We start from the raw sequence: 19,438 nt of genomic DNA, 5'->3' as shown, positions 1-19,438 counted from the left end.
AGAGTGGGAGTAAACCAAGAAATGAGGAGATTATTACCAAATGTATATAACACGTTGAAACTCACACTTTCTTAAAAAGATTTCTGTATGTAATTATCTTCAGCTTTTCCAGAATCAGGAAGATACCACAGCGTGTGAAGAAAGTCTCATGTGTGGTTAAGGCCTCAGTCAATAGCCGAAGATTACCTTCACTGAAAACACAATGGACAGTTAAGTAAATGCTTTGCCATGACCCCAATTTACCCCTGAACTTCCCTATCCTCTTACAAATTAAGCTCTAGCATCATTTGCCAAATGATATTGAAACACTTATGGCCTGTTTTAGTGCAGCCAACCTTGTTAAGAATAGAGTGCATCAAGTATGGCCCCTTGGACTGCACTTGAGGCCCTGGACAATACCACCACACAAAACGCATGCATCCAATGAACACCAACACATGTGTTTGTGTGCAGCAAGTTGCAGTACCACTGATTTTCATTGACAACTCAAGACACTCTACGGATTAGTAAAAAAGGTGCATGAGATGTGCTGGCAGCCCATTCAAAATAAATAGAACACAACACATTACAAGTACATTAGCCCACCACCACAGACTGTATAGGTGTAAACTAATTTTTGTCACCGTCAGCATTCCCAAACAGGTCATGCAGCCTGTAGAGGGCATTCTATATCAGCTGTTAGTCCCATCTTCAGAGGTACATGACCTCCATGTGTCCGGGGCTGAACAGAAGCAGGCTGGATAGCCACTGATAAGCAGATTCCTTCATCAAGGGAATGCAGCCAGCATACATCAGGAGCCCTTCAGAGAAATGTTTTCTTTCCTTGGGGCCCAAAGGTGGCAGACCCAGCACAGTACACAGGGGTCAGAGCTTGGGACCCTAAAATGTTTGACAAAGAATATAATTGCCTGGAACTTACAGTTTAATAACCGGCTCCAGTGATATATACAGAAAATCCCAACAGTACTATACCTGACAGCCTTGGTGACATCTGCAAATTGCATCAGGTCATATTTTCTGAGCAATTGTATGGCTGGCATGTGACCCTGAAGATTAAAGGAAGAACAATTAAAGATAAGTTTTAAGTATAGGATATATTTTTGAAAACAATGCTGGGTAGCAGTTCTGACAGCCAAGGTTTCAGCACTTCTTGTTTGTGTTGAAATTCACCCTACCTTTTCTGCCTCTTGCACATTTCTCGGAAAGGCAGTCTATCAAGCCAACAGAAAAATTTAGGATTGGGGTCAGCGGAAAAGCTTGACATCACCCAAAAATATTAGTTTTGGGATTCTGCTGCAAGCAGGAGTTTTGGAGGCTTCTGCAGGCACCTGGAGCAGTTTTTTTTTTGGTAAACATTCATGACATATTCTCTTTCAGTCTAGGGCAATGAATACAAATCTTAATGGAAGTGTTGAGCATAGCTCAAAGTTCTAGGAGAATATTAGGTTGACCTCGGCAGACATCTTTTAAATATCAAGTCACAGGTCTTGTCTTTGATTCCCAACAAGGACCCTACTTGCATGGATTTGTATGAGTCTTGAATTATTTTGGTTTCCTCCCACTATAAAAAAAACGAAAAAAAAACACAGCAGTACGGAATTTGGCACTGCATTGTGTACATCTGACAGAGTAAACCCTGCCCACACAGTAACATCTATGAAAATTCAAATACAATGGAAACATTAAATAATTTCTTGTAACAATTTACAGCTTTTAATAATTTACTTAAGGCAGTCACTAAAAGAACAAGGTGGTGCAGACAGGACTGGAATCCGATTTTTATATTAACATATACCTCATGATAAAAAAAATCAGTTAACAGGAACGTTTACCTAATGCAATAATCCTGCATTACCTTTAGCAATGTATTTGATATTCAGATACAGATTCATTCTTTTCTTGAATGAACATAGTGACCGGTAGGAAATTAATGTGTTTTTGTTTTTTTTTTTACATATAATTGTTGAAAAACATTTTAGCAACTATCACAGTACCCACAAAAATGTTTTCAGAATATTCTAAAGCTGTAAGTGAACAATAAAAATTGCAAAAATGTTCTAACCACCTGAAGTTTAAAGTGTCCCACGGTGTCCTCCCCGCAGCCCGTTTCACCAGCCGTCTGGTGTTTCAGGCATTGGCATCTTCAGTGTGGGCACCTGGCTGCGACAGATTGCGGCTTCACAGACGAGTGCCCACTGCGCATGTGCGAGCAACGCTGCGCTACCTGAATGGCCCCATAGTCTTCTGGGACCTGTCACGTGTTCCAGAATACTATGGGGAGTGAGGTTTGGAGGACCACGTCCGCTTCTGATCGCCTAAGCGATTGCAGCGGACGTGGGAGCGGGTACCTGTCAATTTTAGGTACCCGCTCCCCAAAGGTGCCAATCCTTAATGGGGAGCGGGGGACCAATCTTTAAAGCAGAATTTCCCCTTTTGGGTAGAGCTCAGCTTTAATACTGCAAAATAGGAGTCTGATTAGGCCTTTAACATAGGCATTTCTGAATCTCTTGTTTAACCATTTCCAATGTCATTTTTTTCCATTTTGCACAAATTAAAACGCACATTTTCGCCCTGAAGACTGGTAAAACCCCCACTTTTATATTTTCTGAAAGCAGAGATCCTGGAGAATAAAAATGTGAAAGATGCAATTCTCTTTGTATGCTTCCTTTGTGTGATATCCCTGGTGTTCCTGTCAGTCCCTCTGCTTTCCTATTAAAAACTGACCATGCTAGGTATGAGAACACAGGGTGGTCAGTGTTCTGGCTGTGCTGGGAGCTCATCCAATGATCAGGCTTGTGCTGACACACCCCTCCAGCCATTCACTGGGAATATCAGTGCACTGCTGTTTCCCCTCCCCTAGTTGCAGCTGAGAGCAGATGGTATTAATCACTTGTAAAAAAAAAAAAAGTATAAGGCTTCATGCACATGGGGCGTTTTAATGCCGTTGGTAATGTTAGCTGTGTAAAGTCACGTTAAAAACTTGAGTTTCTTGCATTTTCAAAGTTTTTGTATTAGCATTGTTTTGCTGCGTTTTTTCACATTTGCAGCTTTTAGAGGTTTTTTTTTTTTTTTTAAACAAACAAAAAAAATTTTTTTTTAGTCAAAAAAAGTCCATAAACGCTGGTTTGCTGCGATTTACTCTATTTTGCCACGTTTTTACAGCTAAAAAACTGCTCTCGAAACCCACTAGTCCTCTGTTTTTTTTTACAGCCAAAAAACATTGATTACAGTCTATGTGTGCATGAGCACATAGGATAACATGCTGGGGGGTTTACTGGCTGTAGAAAAAACCGTCAAAAGCCAAAAACAGCAGCTGTAAAAACGTCCGGTGTGCATGAGGACTAAAAGGGTATTTATAATGTTATTTATATACATGCACAAATCTCGTGCAGTTGTGCATGGTAGCCAATCAGCTTCTAATTTTAGCTTGTTCAATTAGGCTTTGACAAAAAAAAAAAAAACACTGGAAGCTGATTGGTTTCCATGCACAGAATTGTTGTATGAGTTTATGTTCTTATGTGCGTTAAAGTGGGAGGAGGAAACCATTAGCAGGACATGGCTTTACAGCCACCCAAATCTCACTAGAGAGCCCAGAGTCAGCTTAACAAATTTAAACATGCTTCCAGCTGCTAAGGCAGCTGGTAATGTGTTTAATATTCCTTGCTACCAGCCACCATTTATAAATAGCTCTGGTGATTAAATGCACTTTATTCACATAATATAGACATTTACTGGTGAAGCTAAAATATGCATCGGCGAGCACTCACCAGCAGCATCTTTACTGGCAAAAGGTAGATGAGAATCATCCTTTTATTTTTTTGACACGTGCGGAGACAGTTCCTAAAGGCAAATGACAGACATTCTTCAGCTAAAAGAAAAAAAAAGAAAAGTTTATCACTAAACACTTTTGTATTCAGTTCAAAATATCATTTTAATAAACATGAACCATCCTGGACCAAATGATTCAGCATCTGAAGAATTAGAAAATGTACTATTTAAAGCCTTAAAAGCCAAGGGGCATTACCTACTATTAATCTGATCTTGAAATCTTTCTCCATCGATCCTCCACTGCTGTAATCTTCCAAGACACCAGAAGATTACCATGACAGGGGTGGGGGGAATCGCAGGAGGAAAATGTCAATGAATGCAGAAGCTAGCAGGACAAGGAATGTATCAGATTAATAAGTGGTGTCCCTCGTGTTGTGTTTTTTGTTAGGCTTTAGCTTTGTAACATTGACGTTACACATGTCCTGTTTAATAGAAAGCTGCCTAAACTAGACTCCAAAATTCTACATTAATTTGTTGACCCCTGCTGCAAGTTTTGTTGATATAACATCTCTCTCTGTGCCTTCTAATCAGAATGGACTATAAAATGCAATCTTTGCCTCAAATGAAATAGCAGGAACCAAAAAATGTACATAACATCCTGTTTATTGTAAGGTCAATTAGTATATCCTGTCTTTCCAGCTACAAAATACTAATTCAGCACCTAAAGCACAGATTGCTAAATGTTCATAATTAATTACAGGAATAGCAAGGTAAACACAATTGGGAGAGATTTACTAAAACTGGAATCAGCTTCCAGGTTTTATTGTCAAAACGTAATTGAAGAAGCTGAAGTTTGAAGTTGATTGGTTTTTATGTACAGCTGCACCAGTTTTAGTAAATCTCCCACATTAAGACAAGTATTTGGCTGTGCCAAGTTAAAAATCAGGTAATTCAAGTGCTCCTCTAGAAACAGAGACATTCTTTATTAGCATTATTCCCAAACCCAAATGATGAAATTATCTGTGATTTCTGTTTCATGTACCTTTTTTGAAGTCACTGTCAAACATTGCCTTGCGACCAACATAATATCTATAAGTCACTCTTTGAGACATGGCATATTCATCTTTAAAGTTGGAACTGTCAATGGCCCTGATTAAGGGTTTGCACAAATGAAGTTTGCTAATCTGTAACAGAAAAACAAGAAGGGAAATCTATACTTAGTGTTTACAGAGAGAGAAAATTTTTTTTCTACAAATAAAAAACTAGAAAAAGTGTGCTCGCTCATTTAATGGGCTGGAAGGTGCCTCACTAGTACAACGGCAGTGAGTGTGGAGGCCTGCATCGGTGGAAAGGTAGCAAGTGCAGAGGTGGGATAGCGGTTTGATGGTGTGAGCTTCTAGACAGATTTTAATGCCTGCTTAAGCTGCAGCAGGAGCCATAAGGTTTGGCGGAGGTGTACCGTGATGGGGACAGAAAATCAGGCCATGTCCCACTGCAATGCAAAATACCGGTCATAAATCCCTCTGAATGTGCTTCCCACTGGCTATGGCTGCTGTGGATGGCTCTGGTTTACATTTAAATGCTGATGCGAACACACATGCATAGTAGCAACACATTTTTACTTACCTGCAGTGTTACCTGCCAAAGGGACCACTCTTGATTGGCTTCCTGCTGAGTGAGTGGAGCTGGTCTAGTTACCTTTGATGCTACTGTGCATGCTTAGTAGCAAGACACTGTTTTTTCCTGTTGCCACTGCACATACACCATGTATTGGTGCCATTTTGGCTTATCCCAAAGACTCTACACTATCCCCAGAGTGGACCTGGCATTTAGTGACAGTGATGCTGATCTTCTTTAATCTGCAGAGTTGCCAATACCAACAAGCAGATCCCAGAACAGGAAGTCTGCTGTCACTAATAACATATCTGTGGCTCCTGCGTGCTACATGATCTATTGAAGAAAGGTGCGAGTTATTAGCAACAGAAGACTTTCTGTCCCGGAAGCTAATTTCTGATATGTACAGGGATCATTGGAGGTTAGAGGAGATCAGTGTCACTAAATGCTGAGCCTGGTGCCACTTCCTTCACAGTAGAACCTCTATGGGGATGGGAGACAGAATAGTCTCCTGGCCTAATGATGTCTATGGGGTTCTACTGCCTACAGTGAGAAGAGGAAGACCCAATGACCACAGGTAAACATTGCGTGAGAAAGCTGGTGGACATGCTACCAGAACGTTCAAAAGAAGGCTGTTTGAAAGTATCCTTGTCATTTAAGTTAAAAACAATCATAAAGCAATTTTATGGTATTCATTATATTGAAAGACAATTGTTTTAACAATAAAAGCATCCAACTTATTAAACGTTGAACTGCTTTTACCTGTAAATTCCATATTTTGGAGTACAGTACAGGACAATAGCAACTTATTCACACACCATGAGTTATAGGCTTGTGCCTTAAGGTTATTGGACACTGGCAAGCTTTTGAGAACATGTCTCCCTCGGGTGCCTCCCCTATAACCTTACCCCACTCTGTAAGTCTGGAATGCAGAATAAACAAGGAGAGCTGGGGAGGGTGACCGGTGTCCTCTACTGTACTTCAAAATGTGAAAATCACAGTCAAGTCATAATTCTTTGTATCTTAATCGTACATTCCAGGAAACCGGCAACTTATTCAAACACCATGGGACATCCCCAAGGAATGAAAAAAGGTTGTATGACAACAAGCACACAGGACTGTGGACACAAGCCCAAAGAAACAAAAACAAGTTCACAGTGCTGCTGAGAGAACCTTGCGGCCAAAAGGTGCATCTACGAAAAAATGGAAATCCACCTGATAAAACTTTTGAAAAAGTATGAGCAGAAGACCAGGTGGTGGCTATACATAATTGGGCAACAAAGGCTTGGTGCCTGAAGGCCCAGGATACTCCAACAGATCTTGTGGAGTAGCCATGCAACAGCACAGGAGGAGGTTTCTGCTTAATAGCATAAACTTGTGTAATCAAGTTCCTGATCCACTGTGCAATGGTACACTCTAATGGCTTTGACTATGTCCAGGCAATGTAGAGAGAATTCCTTTGGATGCTTAGCTGCAAGGCACAAGGATGGCAGAACAATGTCTCCATTGAGACATAATGCCAAAACCAATTTTGGAAGAAGAGACGGTCTTGAGTGCAATACAACTTTGTCATTGTGAAGTATGAGGAAAGGCTCTTTTATAGGAAAGGTTGCCAGTTCTGACAAACGTGATGGCTAACAAAAAGTCTGCTTTGCCTCTTATAAGTTTCCAAGGGAATATCCCTGATGGGTTCATTTGGAGGTTTTTGCAGGACAGAGAGAACCAAATAACTTTCCAGGGAAGCAAAAGGTGCTGCAAGGGGGCTGAACACAAGAAACACCTTGAATAAAGATTTTTACAAGGAAATACGAGGAAAGAAGCCTTTGAAAAAGGATGGATACGGCCAATAACTGCAGCGCCCATGCTGTTAAAGCCAGAGACTGAAGTAGGGTGGAATAGAACACCTTGAGACAGGAGATCTGGTCTGTTAGGAAGAGACCAGGGATTGCCTACTAGAAGTCCGAGTATGTCTGTGTATCAGGTTCTTCTGGGCCAATTTAGAGTCAATAAAATCACTGGTTTCCTCTCTTGCTGTATTCTTTGGTGCAGTCGAGATAAAATTCATAGCGGAGAAAGGGCATAAATTAACCTGAACTGAGACCAGGGGATAACTAGAGCTTCTGAGGCCATAGCTAGTGGATCTCTACCTCTGGTAATAAGGATAGCTTGTTGTGTTTGGAGGCTAAGAGGTCCATATCTGGAGTCCCCTACCTTTGGCATATCCAACTGAACACATCTGAATGAAGAGACCATTCCCCTGATCCAAAGGGTAGTGCCTGAGATAATCTACCTGCCAGTTGTCTACTCTTGGGATGTGGACTGCAGAGATCACTGGACATTGAGTTTCAGTTCATGACAATATCTGGTTCACTTCTTTAAAGACAGTTAGGCTTCTTGTGGCCTCCTTCATGGTTCATATAAGCCATTGTAGTGGCACTGTTTAACTGCATTTGAATTGGGCGTCCCATAGAGGGGGGGTCCATTGCTGAAGAGACAACCTGACTCCTGAGTTTCAAAATGCTGACAGGGAGTTTTGTTTCTTCTTTTGACCAATTTCCTGAACTGATAAAAATTGCAAAACCCCTTCCCAGCCTGACATACTTGTGTCTGTTGTAACAACCTTCCAATTGTAATGAAGGAAGGATTTTCCTTCTGTTAGAGTTGGAGTGGCGAACCACCAAAACAAGGAAGTTCTTGCTTGTCTGGACAGGAACATGGATAAATCCAGGGAAAGGGTTCATGACCCTGGACCTGTTTAGCACCCTGTGGCTAACTCAACACAAGTGGCAAGGTGAGACCCCCCCATGCAGGATCCAGTGCCCAAAGAAACATTACAGGTCATTTTCAGTGCGGGGTCCAGGTTCGGCTCCCAAGGTATTTACAGAGTTTGCACTGATCTGGATATACTACTTCTGTGGACAATGGAAGACAGTAAGGGTTGATTAAAGAATTCTAAGAAAATAAAAAAATAAAATTAATAAAGGAAATTAAACTAGTGAAGTTAACTACTCCACAAAGAAAAGAAGCGCATCACTTTCAAGACTCAGAGAGTGGGGTAGGGTTATAGGGGAGATGCCCCAGCTGGGCATGTCCTCAAAAGCTTGCAAGTGTCCAATCAACTGAAGGTATTAACTTCTACACCATGATGTATTAATAAGTTTCATGTAGCGTGTACTGTACGATTAAGATACATAGTTGTCATGATCTCAAACATCATAACAGCTGAGAGTTATTAATCTGGAAGTTTCTAAAAATATATGGAAAAAAACGTAATACCTGCCATTTTGAAAGCCTCCTCCTAAGTCCTCATAGTCAACACATCAATTGGCCAACAGTGCAGAAAATATTAAGACACACACGCACGCACGCACACACACACGTTCCACTGCGGGGTACTACTGCATGTGTTGCGTTAAGGCAGCCATTTAGGGCAAATATAATGCAAGGTACATGTGTAGCGGAGCACTTTAGCATGCATTAATTGGCACATACTGTACCTGTGTGTTGGGGTGGCATTCTACATTAATTTCACTGCATTGTACCACACAGAGTGCCTTGTGTTATTGCTGCTGTAAAACAGACATTTCTGCAATAAATAGGTCTGAAGAGGCCTAAAGGCTAATTTTCCTTTCAAATAACTTAAGTCCTTTCCGTGCTAACTAAATCCCCTTGAGCTTACCTTAGATCAGCAGGTAATGCAGCCCAGGAGCCTGCATCATAGCTGGTGGTGCTCAGTCAGAGAAGCATCCCTGCAGACTTACAAGTCTTACAAGTAGCTTTTGTATTCAGGCCAATGTAGAAGCCAGTATCCCTGGCGTTCTGCACTATGACATCTCCCTGTCACTCAGCACCCCTACCATTGAATCCCTCCTGCATCCCTGAGTCAGAGGTTTCCAGTCTGCCAGCCACACCCCTTACCCCGGTACTGCAACACCCTTTACCCCTGACTCTGAACTACCCTGCCTACAGAATCCATGTCACTGAATGCCAACACCCCAGACACTGCAATTTTCAGTCCGCTAGCAACCCTGCATGTTGCACCACTGCTTCCATGATCCCATAACCCTTTGTCACCTTTGCAGGGACATGCAGAGAGGAGAGGCTGAGTCAGGGGCTTATGGGTTCTACTTCTGGGCTGAGGGGAAGAGTGAAACCAAAAAACACTAAGATTTTATTATAATCGTGACCACCTAACAGCTAGTGTAAGCTCCCCCCTTTTGGGAGTTGGGAGGATGAATTTAATCAAAATGGTGTGGGCCCCACAACTTCTCTACATATTTCACAAATTCTCATGTATGGATTCCTAAAAAATGGTTCAACTGCATAGAAACTCAGTTTAGATCCCTCATCTGGAAAAAACAGACTGCTAGGATTAGGCTATCCACTTTACAATACGGCAAGGACTCTGGGGGCTTAGCGGTACCTGACCCCAGGATGTATTTCCTGGCAGCTCAACCTCAGCAGCTAGTAGGGTGGGACTTACTTGATACTGGGGACCCTATCATAGGCCTAATTTCTCTCGGACCTTACCCTCCCTGCTCTTTCCCACTTAGAAATGGCTCTACCAGGCCTCTCTCCTCAAGCCCCCACTGCGGATATCCTAAAGAGACTGTGGCGAACTGTGAAAACTTCCCTTCATGTGACTGGGTATTTGCCCTGTACCATGTTAGGGCACAATACTAATTACACTGAATTAGCCAAACTAGAGGAATTCCAAGACTGGCGGGAAAAAGGAGTGACATTTGTGGCTCAGCTGTATTCACAGGGAACATTAAAGTCCTTTGCACAGCTTCAAACTGAATTTGCACTTGCTCACAAACAATTTTACCAGTACCTTCATATGTGCCACGCCTTACAAGCCCAATCTCTCCTCTCTAATCTCACACTGACGGAGTCTGCTATTTATAAAGAAGTTACTCAGGCATCACACAAAAAGGGTATGATATCTCGTATTTATTCACAATTATTGGCTACTATATAACATCCCGCCAATCTGCGTAGTAGAACGCAATAGGCCCAAGATGTTGATGAGCTTACTGGCGAACTCTGGGATGCTGGCCTGGAGTATGTACTAGTGATCTCTCTCTCGGCCTCCCACAAATTAGCTCAATTAAGGTGCCCAAGGTGCAATATACACAGGTGTGACTTTATATGATCTGGCGTTGCCGAAAATTGACTAGATATTGGAAGGAGGTCTTACAATCTCTCTAGTATCGCAACATACCATACCTCAGGAACTTCTAATTTGCCTACTAGGCGCATTCGATCAGGAAGTATTCCAACCCAGAGAGTATATTATGGCTTATACACTACTGTATGTTGCCAGGAAATTAATTGCTAGACGATGGCTGTCTCTGTCCCCACCAACCAGTAAACAGTGGGCAGATTATGTTAATTCATTATTGCTTAGAGAAAAACTTTCATAGCAACACCGTATTGCCCATCGTAAATTTCAGACTGTCTGGCAATGTTGGTTAGCTATACCTGGGCTTGCTCCATCTCAGTTGATAATGGATAGGTTGTTACAAGTGTGATACCTTACCCCTACGTAGGCACCACTGCATACCCCTCGGTTTGTGTTTGAGAAGTCAAGCTGGTCTTTAGCTTTGTGCCCTAGGCATCATTGTAAGCTCTAATGAGCAGGGCTCTCTGATTCCTACTGTATTAAATTGTATTGTCATTGTACTGTCTGCCCTTATGTTGTAAGGAGCTGCATAAACTGCTGGTGCTATAAAAATCCTGTATAATAATAATAATATCCATTTTGAACATGCAGTCTCTATAACAGGCAGAGACTAAGCGGGTAACTAAAACTTAATTTTAAATTCTGCACTCTTCCAAGTATAGGACAGTGATCACTAAATGGCGGACCGAAGGACAGTCCCGTCCGGACCGCGGCCACGCCACTGCCAGGTGCCCTACCCCGGGCCCCCCGCCCAGCCACCAACGCCATCACCACAGCGGGTGGGGTGCGAGGAGCCGCAGATCGGGACCGAGAAGTGGGAGCTGCCCAAGTCACTATATCAACAAATGGGCGACCGCACGGCCCGTCAACATGAAAAGACTCCTGCCCCCCCCTTGAGCCACAGAGAGCGGATGTCCCCACACACCAACAAGCTGGGCAATCACCAGCTCCCGCCCCCCCACACCCCATTCACAATTAGTACGACACCGGTGGCTGAGGGGGAGGCCTGGAAGAGGACACCCAGCAGCGGCATGGCCGCGGTCCGGACAGGAACGATCCTTGGTGGGCAGGGCATGAGGAGCTGCAGATCAGGACCGAGAGGCAGGAGCTGGCGACCACCTAGCCTGTCAACGTGCAAAGACCTCCGCTCTCTGCAGCTTGAGACGGAAAGCAGGAGCCCCTCCACACCAGCAAGCCAGGCAGTCGCCCATCTGCCAACACAACAACATGGGCAGCTCCTGTCCCCCACACCCCGCCCACCATGAGGATGACACCGGTGGTGGGCCAGAGGCCCAGGAGAGGACACCCCAGAAGGATTAGTGTCTCTTGCGTGCCTAAGTTACCATAGGACCAAACAGGGGAAGGCTTGCATTAAAACAGACACTGCGTTGTGTTAGGGGCACTCAGTTGTGTTAGGAGGCGCTGCGTTGTGTTAAGGGATTCTGTGATGTAAAGGGGGGCAGATATGTGAAGGGGAAAAGAGGACACTGGCACTTCTTTAAAAAGGGGACTGTGAAGTAGAGGGGACTACAGTGTGAAAAGGTACTCTAAAGATCATAATGTACCAGGGGACTGTGATGTGTTATATCGTTAACGAGTTTCAGACCTCTGCTGGAAGGAAATTTTGCTGATCGGACCTCCGTAAATTTTAATTCAAGACCCCTGATCTAGGATAAAGCTAGTACAGTTAGAAAAATCATACTAAAGCATTTTATAATTCTAGGATTTATTCCCTTTAATATATACCACATCAGAGCATTATCAGCAGTTTCAAAGGCTTAAGGGCCATCCTGGCAAAAGAAAAAAGAACAAATTGCTAAATCAACCGAAAAAAAATAAATAAAAAAAAGTGTTTAGATCACAAAATATTGAAACGCAAGGGCAATACTGTAACAAAATTCCAAAAAAGGAAGTCAAGTCAGCCTACCTTAAAATAAATCCTAAAAAGTTGATTGACGAGAAACAACATTCCCCACTTTTTGGAGTCATCAAAAGATGCACGGCTGTAATATAAAACAAAAAAAGAACATTTTATAAAGCACAAAATGACTTAGAAAAACTGCTGATTATTTAATCTCTCAAGCTTCAGAATATGCAGTTGACAAGCCAAAGAACTTATACAAGTACATTAATAGCATTCAAAGTACTATGACATTCACAGATAGGACCATGTACCTAAACTAAAAGCCATAACCCTGTATTGGGATTGTACCGTTTGGCTGGCTGGCTGGCAGAAATGGACTTGGAGCCTTCAAATGCATTTTTTTTAAATTTAAAAATAATTGTACTATAAGTTTTTTGGGACTTGTCAGGACACAACGTTAGCCGAGGTGTAAACTTTCAAATTTCTCAACTGGAGATCTTATAAAACCATATTTCCTGTTCCTGGGTGTCTATATTGACTTCTTCATGGTATGTATGGACGGAGCCATGTTGTCAAAGCTGGACTTCAAACATGCCTGCCTTTGTTCATACCCATTATATAAGGGCTGACGAGATTTTTACAAAAGAAAGAGGTTTTTGCTTTCTGTTAAGCTCATAGAAGTAAGGAGGACACTGTAATTCTGACACGATCAACTGATATTTCCTGTACTTGCTGAAAATGTTCTGAAAAAAAACAAAGTAAATGCAGCTACTACATACAGTGACTGGTGAGCGGCAATATATTACATTTGTTTTTAGTTATTCTTTAATAATATATGACTGTATACAGATATATATTTCAATTGGGTAAAGTACAACTCCAACTTAAAATACATACAGTACATGTTTAATGTTTTACTTTTGTTTGTATTTTTGGCCAGCCATGTGAGCAATACAAACACTCAGCTAGTAAGATCACACTTTGCTAACTCAGGGATTAGTATTTACATCCTAAATCAGCTCCTGCTCATTGGACAAAGACATTAAGGTCAATGCATTGTCCAATAAGCAACCATGTAAAAATTTGAAGTTATTACACACAGAAAAAAAAAAATGTTTTGGCAATAACTAGTAATGTTCTTAATGAAAGCATACTATGCTCTTTAAAACAATGTACTGCAGTTTACAGATTTTGTACTTTTGTCATGAAAACTATCCCAATTACGTTTTTTTAAAATGTCATATTTGTCATAATTATGCAGGACAATATCATAATGTGCTAGTGTGCACTGCATACTAGCACATTATGACAGACTTGACTTAAAATTAAGTCCTCCAGCGGCACACTGTCACCGCTGCTGGGTCTTCTATTAAAAGCTTACCTGTGGGTATAAATTGAACAGGTGACTTTACTACTGCTTTAACTGAAAGCAAAACACTGGCTTACATGGGTACTGACATGCAGATGCAAGATGCAAATGCAGCATCTTAAACAGATAGTTTATTCTGCAATATAAACAAACTCAGACTAAGCAATGCTACTGCAATATACAGTACAGATACAAAACAGCGGGGCTTACAATTCTTAGCATTTTTAAATTTGCCAAGGTCACAACTCATTGTTTAATACATGAATTCGAACTTTTTGAACAGTTAACACATTGCTGTATATTGTGACATCAGGAACCTGTTCAAGCAGATTTATATGTTTATTGATAGGTGTTAATGGCCAACACTTCAAGGTATGAAGAATAAAATGAAATGCTTACGTGTCACTAGCACACACTCTGAAGCAACTCATCAACAGTTCTGCTGCTTTTTCTAACATATCACCAATTTTGCCTTTTCCTTTCTTAACCAGTTGCTGGTCAGCCTAAAAAAAAAAAAAAGTGACACACAATTTACAGCCATCAATATGTACCAGTGGTTATGTTGTCTGAGAAGATATTGCTGCTTATTGACCTGACACTTTCACCTTTGGGAACATGTTACACCTGTTTTTAGGGTGGAACATAAAACATGTCCCTTTGGGAACATGTTACACCTGTTTTTAGGGTGGAACATAAAACATGTCCCCACTACAGCAGCCGCTGCCCCCCAGTGACAATATCATGGGCAGAAGTTCTCCATACTAGCTGTCAATTTTTTAAATTAAAGCGGCTGTGCAGGGCTCCGCCCACACGGCCGAGTCATTCATTCACAGAGTTCTGTGAATGAACTACAAGTACCGACATCCTTTGTAGTTCTCAGTGAACTACCATGGCACTATGGTAGATCATTCAGTCTTCCTGGGAGTGTTAAACTGTCTGCTCTTACAAGGTACGAGCACAGAGGTTAAACTGAAAGTCTGCTGGAGACCCACATTACACTACCAATCACTGGTGCAATGCTTTACAGGTTTCAAGAAAACTTAAATAATATAAAAGGCACATACCATTACCTACATGTGCATTTATTATTATTATTTGTGAACTTTTCCTTTGAAATAAAACATTAAGCAAGATCAATCTACAGTGTAGATCTAGCTGATTACTTTATTATAAAAACAAGGCCAGAATAAGCGCAAGCAACTACTCACAGCAGCTTCATAAACAGGGGGACTCTCAGAAACAAAATTCCCCACAGTAAATTGTCAATTTTTACATATAATATTTTTTTTTCTTTTCAAACATGAAGCTGTTCCCAGACTATGTACATACGGCCATTGTGGAGAAATTAATTTCATGACAGAGGCATAGAAATCTCAGCTATTTTCTGGAGAGCAGAATCTTGGCAGCCTGACATCCTTATAATGTAAACAAGCATTAGGTGTTTCTGAACTGTAATGAACTGACTATAGTATTTGCTGTGATCTTCAAGGAACTCTGAATTACTTTTAGTGCAAGCAGTAAAACATGTCTAGGGTGGCTCGCTTTAAAGCTATTTTACTATTTGATAGCAATATGTTGATACTTTAATGTTCATAGTCTGGACCCAGGTATACTTTAAAATGGTTGTAAAGGCTAACGTTTTTTTGTTTAATTAAAATAAAAAAAGTAGTTATATTAACCTGCTCTGTGCAATAGTATTGCACAAAGTGGCCCCTTACCTGCTCTTTTTTGGTGAATCCAAGAGGTCAGTGGTTTGGCATGGGTACCATTCAGAGAATGTTTTGCGTTGCTTGAAGAACTGCAAAGCGTTCTCTGATTGGATGAGGTGGAGAGGCAAGGCGGTGATGTCATGCTCACCACATCATCCAGGGAATGTTTTGCATTCATTCAGAAAAAGCAAAGCATTCTCTGATTGGTGCCCATGCCGAGCAGCCAAGTGCACCAAGTAGAAGTGAATAACTATATTCCCTTCACACACATTCCTGGAGGTACAGCTCATCAATGGAGAGTGCTGTAGCGACTACCAGCTGGGACTGGAAACATAAGCAAACGTACATATTCGGCAGCACACCACGATCTCCAATATGGTTCACAAAATTTGTAATGTGATCTCTTTGGTATAAAGACCTTATTTGGACCATATTGGAGATCTGTGGTGTGCTGGCGAATATGTACGTTTGCTTAAATGGAAGTGCAGATGCTCAGCCCAAGACCCAGAACCACATGGAGTTCACTGAAGTAGCAGAGTTTGCGTAAGTGCTTTCCAACTTCCAGAGGCATTGGTCAGGTATAGTATACACATAGTTACATTGGTCCGCTGTAACTATGTATAAAATACCCATGCTGTAATTATTCTTCAACCCCTTCCCCCCTGCCCCGGCATCCCTTTAACTGGGCTCATACAATCGAGGGGCAGGAAGGTCTGCCTAGTCCTATGATAACTGACTGGCTGTCAGAGTGGTCACATGATCGGGAGCTGGTCCTGCTGGTTCCTCATCATTAGTACAGACCAAGAGTTGTTTTAACAGCTTAGTCTCTGTGCTGGAAGTGCGCAGTGAGCGAGCTCTCAGCACTGAAAAACTCTGTCACACATAGACGCATATGTATGGCATGTGGGCGCTAAACCCACCCTCTTTGCCGCCACACATAAGCCTTATTTGGATGGCAAGAGGTTAAGTCTTCACTAAATCAAAAAGTACCAGGTGACATGACAGATAATACTATTAGACATTCTCTATGACTTTCAAATCAATTCAATTTTCTGAGGATGTACTCAAACAAAATTATTTGAAAAAACGCTCTTATTATCAGCAGATGAAGCTAAATGTGGATCTGTGGAAAAATACTGTATTGGCTATCTTCAGAAAGCAATCTTTCCTTAGCTGCTTCACTGGGTCCTTCCAAGTGTCCAGATAAAAAACAAAACAGTGGCTCCATGGTTACCATACTTTTTTTTTTTTTGTATGGTTTATTGCTTTTAGCATCCATGCACACTAGGCAGCTAAAAAAAATACCAGAACCTCATGCAGAACAAGCAGCATAAAAATACTTTTAGTGGCTTGTATTGCACAATAGTTTATGGGCATTTGTCTTTGTGTAAATATGTGGGTTTTTTTTTCAAAAACATTCCCTCTGCGCATTTTTCACTATAATCAATGTACATTTGCAAACGGCGAATCAAGTGTTTTTATCTGCCCAAAAAGCTCCTCTCAAATACACAATTCTGATGTTTTTTTGTCTGCATGAAAACGCTTCTATGCAAATATGCCTCTAAGCTTCCTAATGTGCATGGACAAATAGACTAACAGAGCTGCTTATACAGGCTGAAGAAAAAAAAAATGCCAAAAGTCTATATAAGCAGCATTTTTTATGCCCAGTGTGGATAAATCCTTAAACATGTGATTCAATACAGTTGCAAAACACATACATTTGTGAGAAAAACATAAGACAACCAATACAGTCTCATGTCCTTATACAAGTGTCAACAGTATATGACACTAGTACAGTGGTGACATTGTAGTCAGGTATATTTAAATAGAAGACGTATGTAAAAGAGAAGCATTGGAAATAGTGGTCTTGTGATAACCATGTTGTTTTATTCTTTAGAAATAGGGTTATGCTGCCACTTTCAGGTTATTGGACACTGTCATTCTTGCCAATCTGTTAACATTCAATAAGGATATAAGCTTCCATCCAGATAAAGGAAGGCCTGTGGATGTGGTATACCTGGATTTTGCTAAAGCATTCAAAACAGATCCCCATAAATGCTTAATTTACAAACTGAGGGCTGTAGGCATGGACCATAGGGCTTGTTCATGGATAGAAAACTGGTTACAAGGGCGTGCCCAAAAGGGTGGTGATAAATAGCGTGTATTCAGACTGGTCTGCAGTGGTAAGTGGGGTACCGCAGAGCTCTGTCCTGGGACCAATTCTATTTAATTTATTCATTAATGATATAGAGGTTGGTATAAATAGCTCATTCTCAATTTTTCTGATGATATACAGTAAAGCTAAGTAGGGCAATACCTTCACAGCAGGATATAGAAACTTAACAAGAAGACCTCAAAGTAAAGGAGTTGGCAAATGCATGGCAAATGAGGTTTAATATTGAAAAATGTAAAGTAAAGCACTTGGGAGCTAAAAATACTAACGCAAAATACTCGGTAGGAGAAGAACCTCTGGGGGAATTCAAGATGGAAAAAGATGTGGGGGTCCTAGTCAAAGACAGACACAGCAGTGGCAAGCAATGCCAAGCTACACTAAGCAAAGCTGATTGAATTTTAGCATGCATAAAAAGAGAATTTACTCAAGAGATAAGACGATACTCCTGCCACTTTACAAAACTCTGGTTTGGCCACATCTGGAGTATGCCGTCCAGTTCTGGTCACCAGTACTCAGAAAGGATGTGCTAGAACTGGAGAGAGTCCAAAGAAGGGCAACAAAGTTAATAAGGGGACCTCAGTTATGAGGAAAGGGTGGTGTCAGAAAAAAGTATTGAAAGTTTAAAAAAAAAAAAAAAAAAAAAAAAAACTCTTGGATGGATATCTTAGTGAACACAATATACAGTACAGGGATATGGGATATGAGTTTTTGATATGAACACCCACACCCACACAGGTTGAACTGGATGGAATGGTGTCCTTATTCAATTTTACCTACGCAACTATATAAAAAAACAGAACAGGAAACCCCACCCAGGCATAACCCCTCCCTCTAAGGCAATAATTTGGTTTTTGTACACAGTAAGAAGGGCCTGTGTCCCATGATGTACTCCAGCAAAGGATTTTACAGATAAACCAAAAATCCAATTCTCTATATTGAACATCACAGGGCATAGAGGAGGGAAGTTACTAAAACTGGAGCACTCAGAATCTGGTGCAGCAGTGCATGGTAGCCAATCAGCTTCTAACTTCATCTTGTTCAATTAAGCTTTGGCAATAAAAGAAGCTGATTGGTTTCTATGCACAGCTGCACCAGATTTTGCACGCTCCAGTTTTAGTAAATAATCCCCAATGTGTCATTTAGATTAGGGATATGCCAAAGCAATGAATATGAGAGGAAGACAACACAGCAGCCAGACAACAGGTCCCAACCAACTAAACCAAAACAGATTAGAACCGCATTCAGCAATCTTCAAAACACACCGACCAAAGGTAATGTCCTAAGCAGCTCTATCATCCAGTTGGTAAAAACATGAATTGAAGACCAGGTAGCAGTTTCACAAACTTGAGCTACCGAAACTAGATGTCAAATAACCCAAGAAGTAGCGACACACCTGGTAAAAAGAACTATTTGCCAAAAACAGTGGAACTTTGCCCTCTAGACTGTAAGCCTGAGAAATAAGCTGACGGATTCAACGAAAATCAATAGATATGGAAACTGTAAAATCTTTCCTTGAGCTTACCAGAAGTAAAAAAAAAAAAGGAAATGCGACTGACAAAATACTGCAGACTTCAGGTAACATCTGACATGAACCACATTCAAAGAGTAAAGAGTCTTTTCCCTAGAGACTGCAACTTAGGACAGAAGACAGCAGGACAACATCCTAGTTGAGAAGGAAAAAAGAAACCACCTAAGGTAAAAATGACAGCCTAGGCCATAGAACAACCTTGTCAAAGTAGAGTACCAAGAACAGTTC

The 19,438-nt window shown here is 41.2% G+C and overlaps 1 protein-coding gene across 2 annotated transcripts in view; it reads right to left on the bottom strand.

The window, feature by feature from the left end:
• The window catches only part of PCID2 (PCI domain containing 2), a 61,202-nt gene that overhangs the window by 6,872 nt on the left and 34,892 nt on the right, over positions 1-19,438 (bottom strand). For both annotated transcript variants that reach the window (XM_089693558.1, XM_089693557.1), the window contains 6 exons: positions 14,200-14,303; positions 12,495-12,570; positions 4,811-4,952; positions 3,768-3,868; positions 973-1,046; positions 66-191 (listed from right to left, as the gene is read on the bottom strand). In XM_089693558.1, the coding sequence (XP_089549684.1) occupies positions 66-191; positions 973-1,046; positions 3,768-3,868; positions 4,811-4,952; positions 12,495-12,570; positions 14,200-14,303 (623 nt within the window). The remainder of the gene's footprint in view (positions 1-65; positions 192-972; positions 1,047-3,767; positions 3,869-4,810; positions 4,953-12,494; positions 12,571-14,199; positions 14,304-19,438) is intronic.

Source organism: Staurois parvus, unplaced genomic scaffold (genome assembly GCF_062004578.1).
Source record: "Staurois parvus isolate SC_StPar_1 unplaced genomic scaffold, SC_StPar_1.0 ptg000634l, whole genome shotgun sequence".
Classification (NCBI taxonomy): Eukaryota; Metazoa; Chordata; class Amphibia; order Anura; family Ranidae; genus Staurois; species Staurois parvus.
Note: the sequence above shows the minus strand (reverse complement) of the source record. Positions and strands in the feature narration are given on the sequence as shown.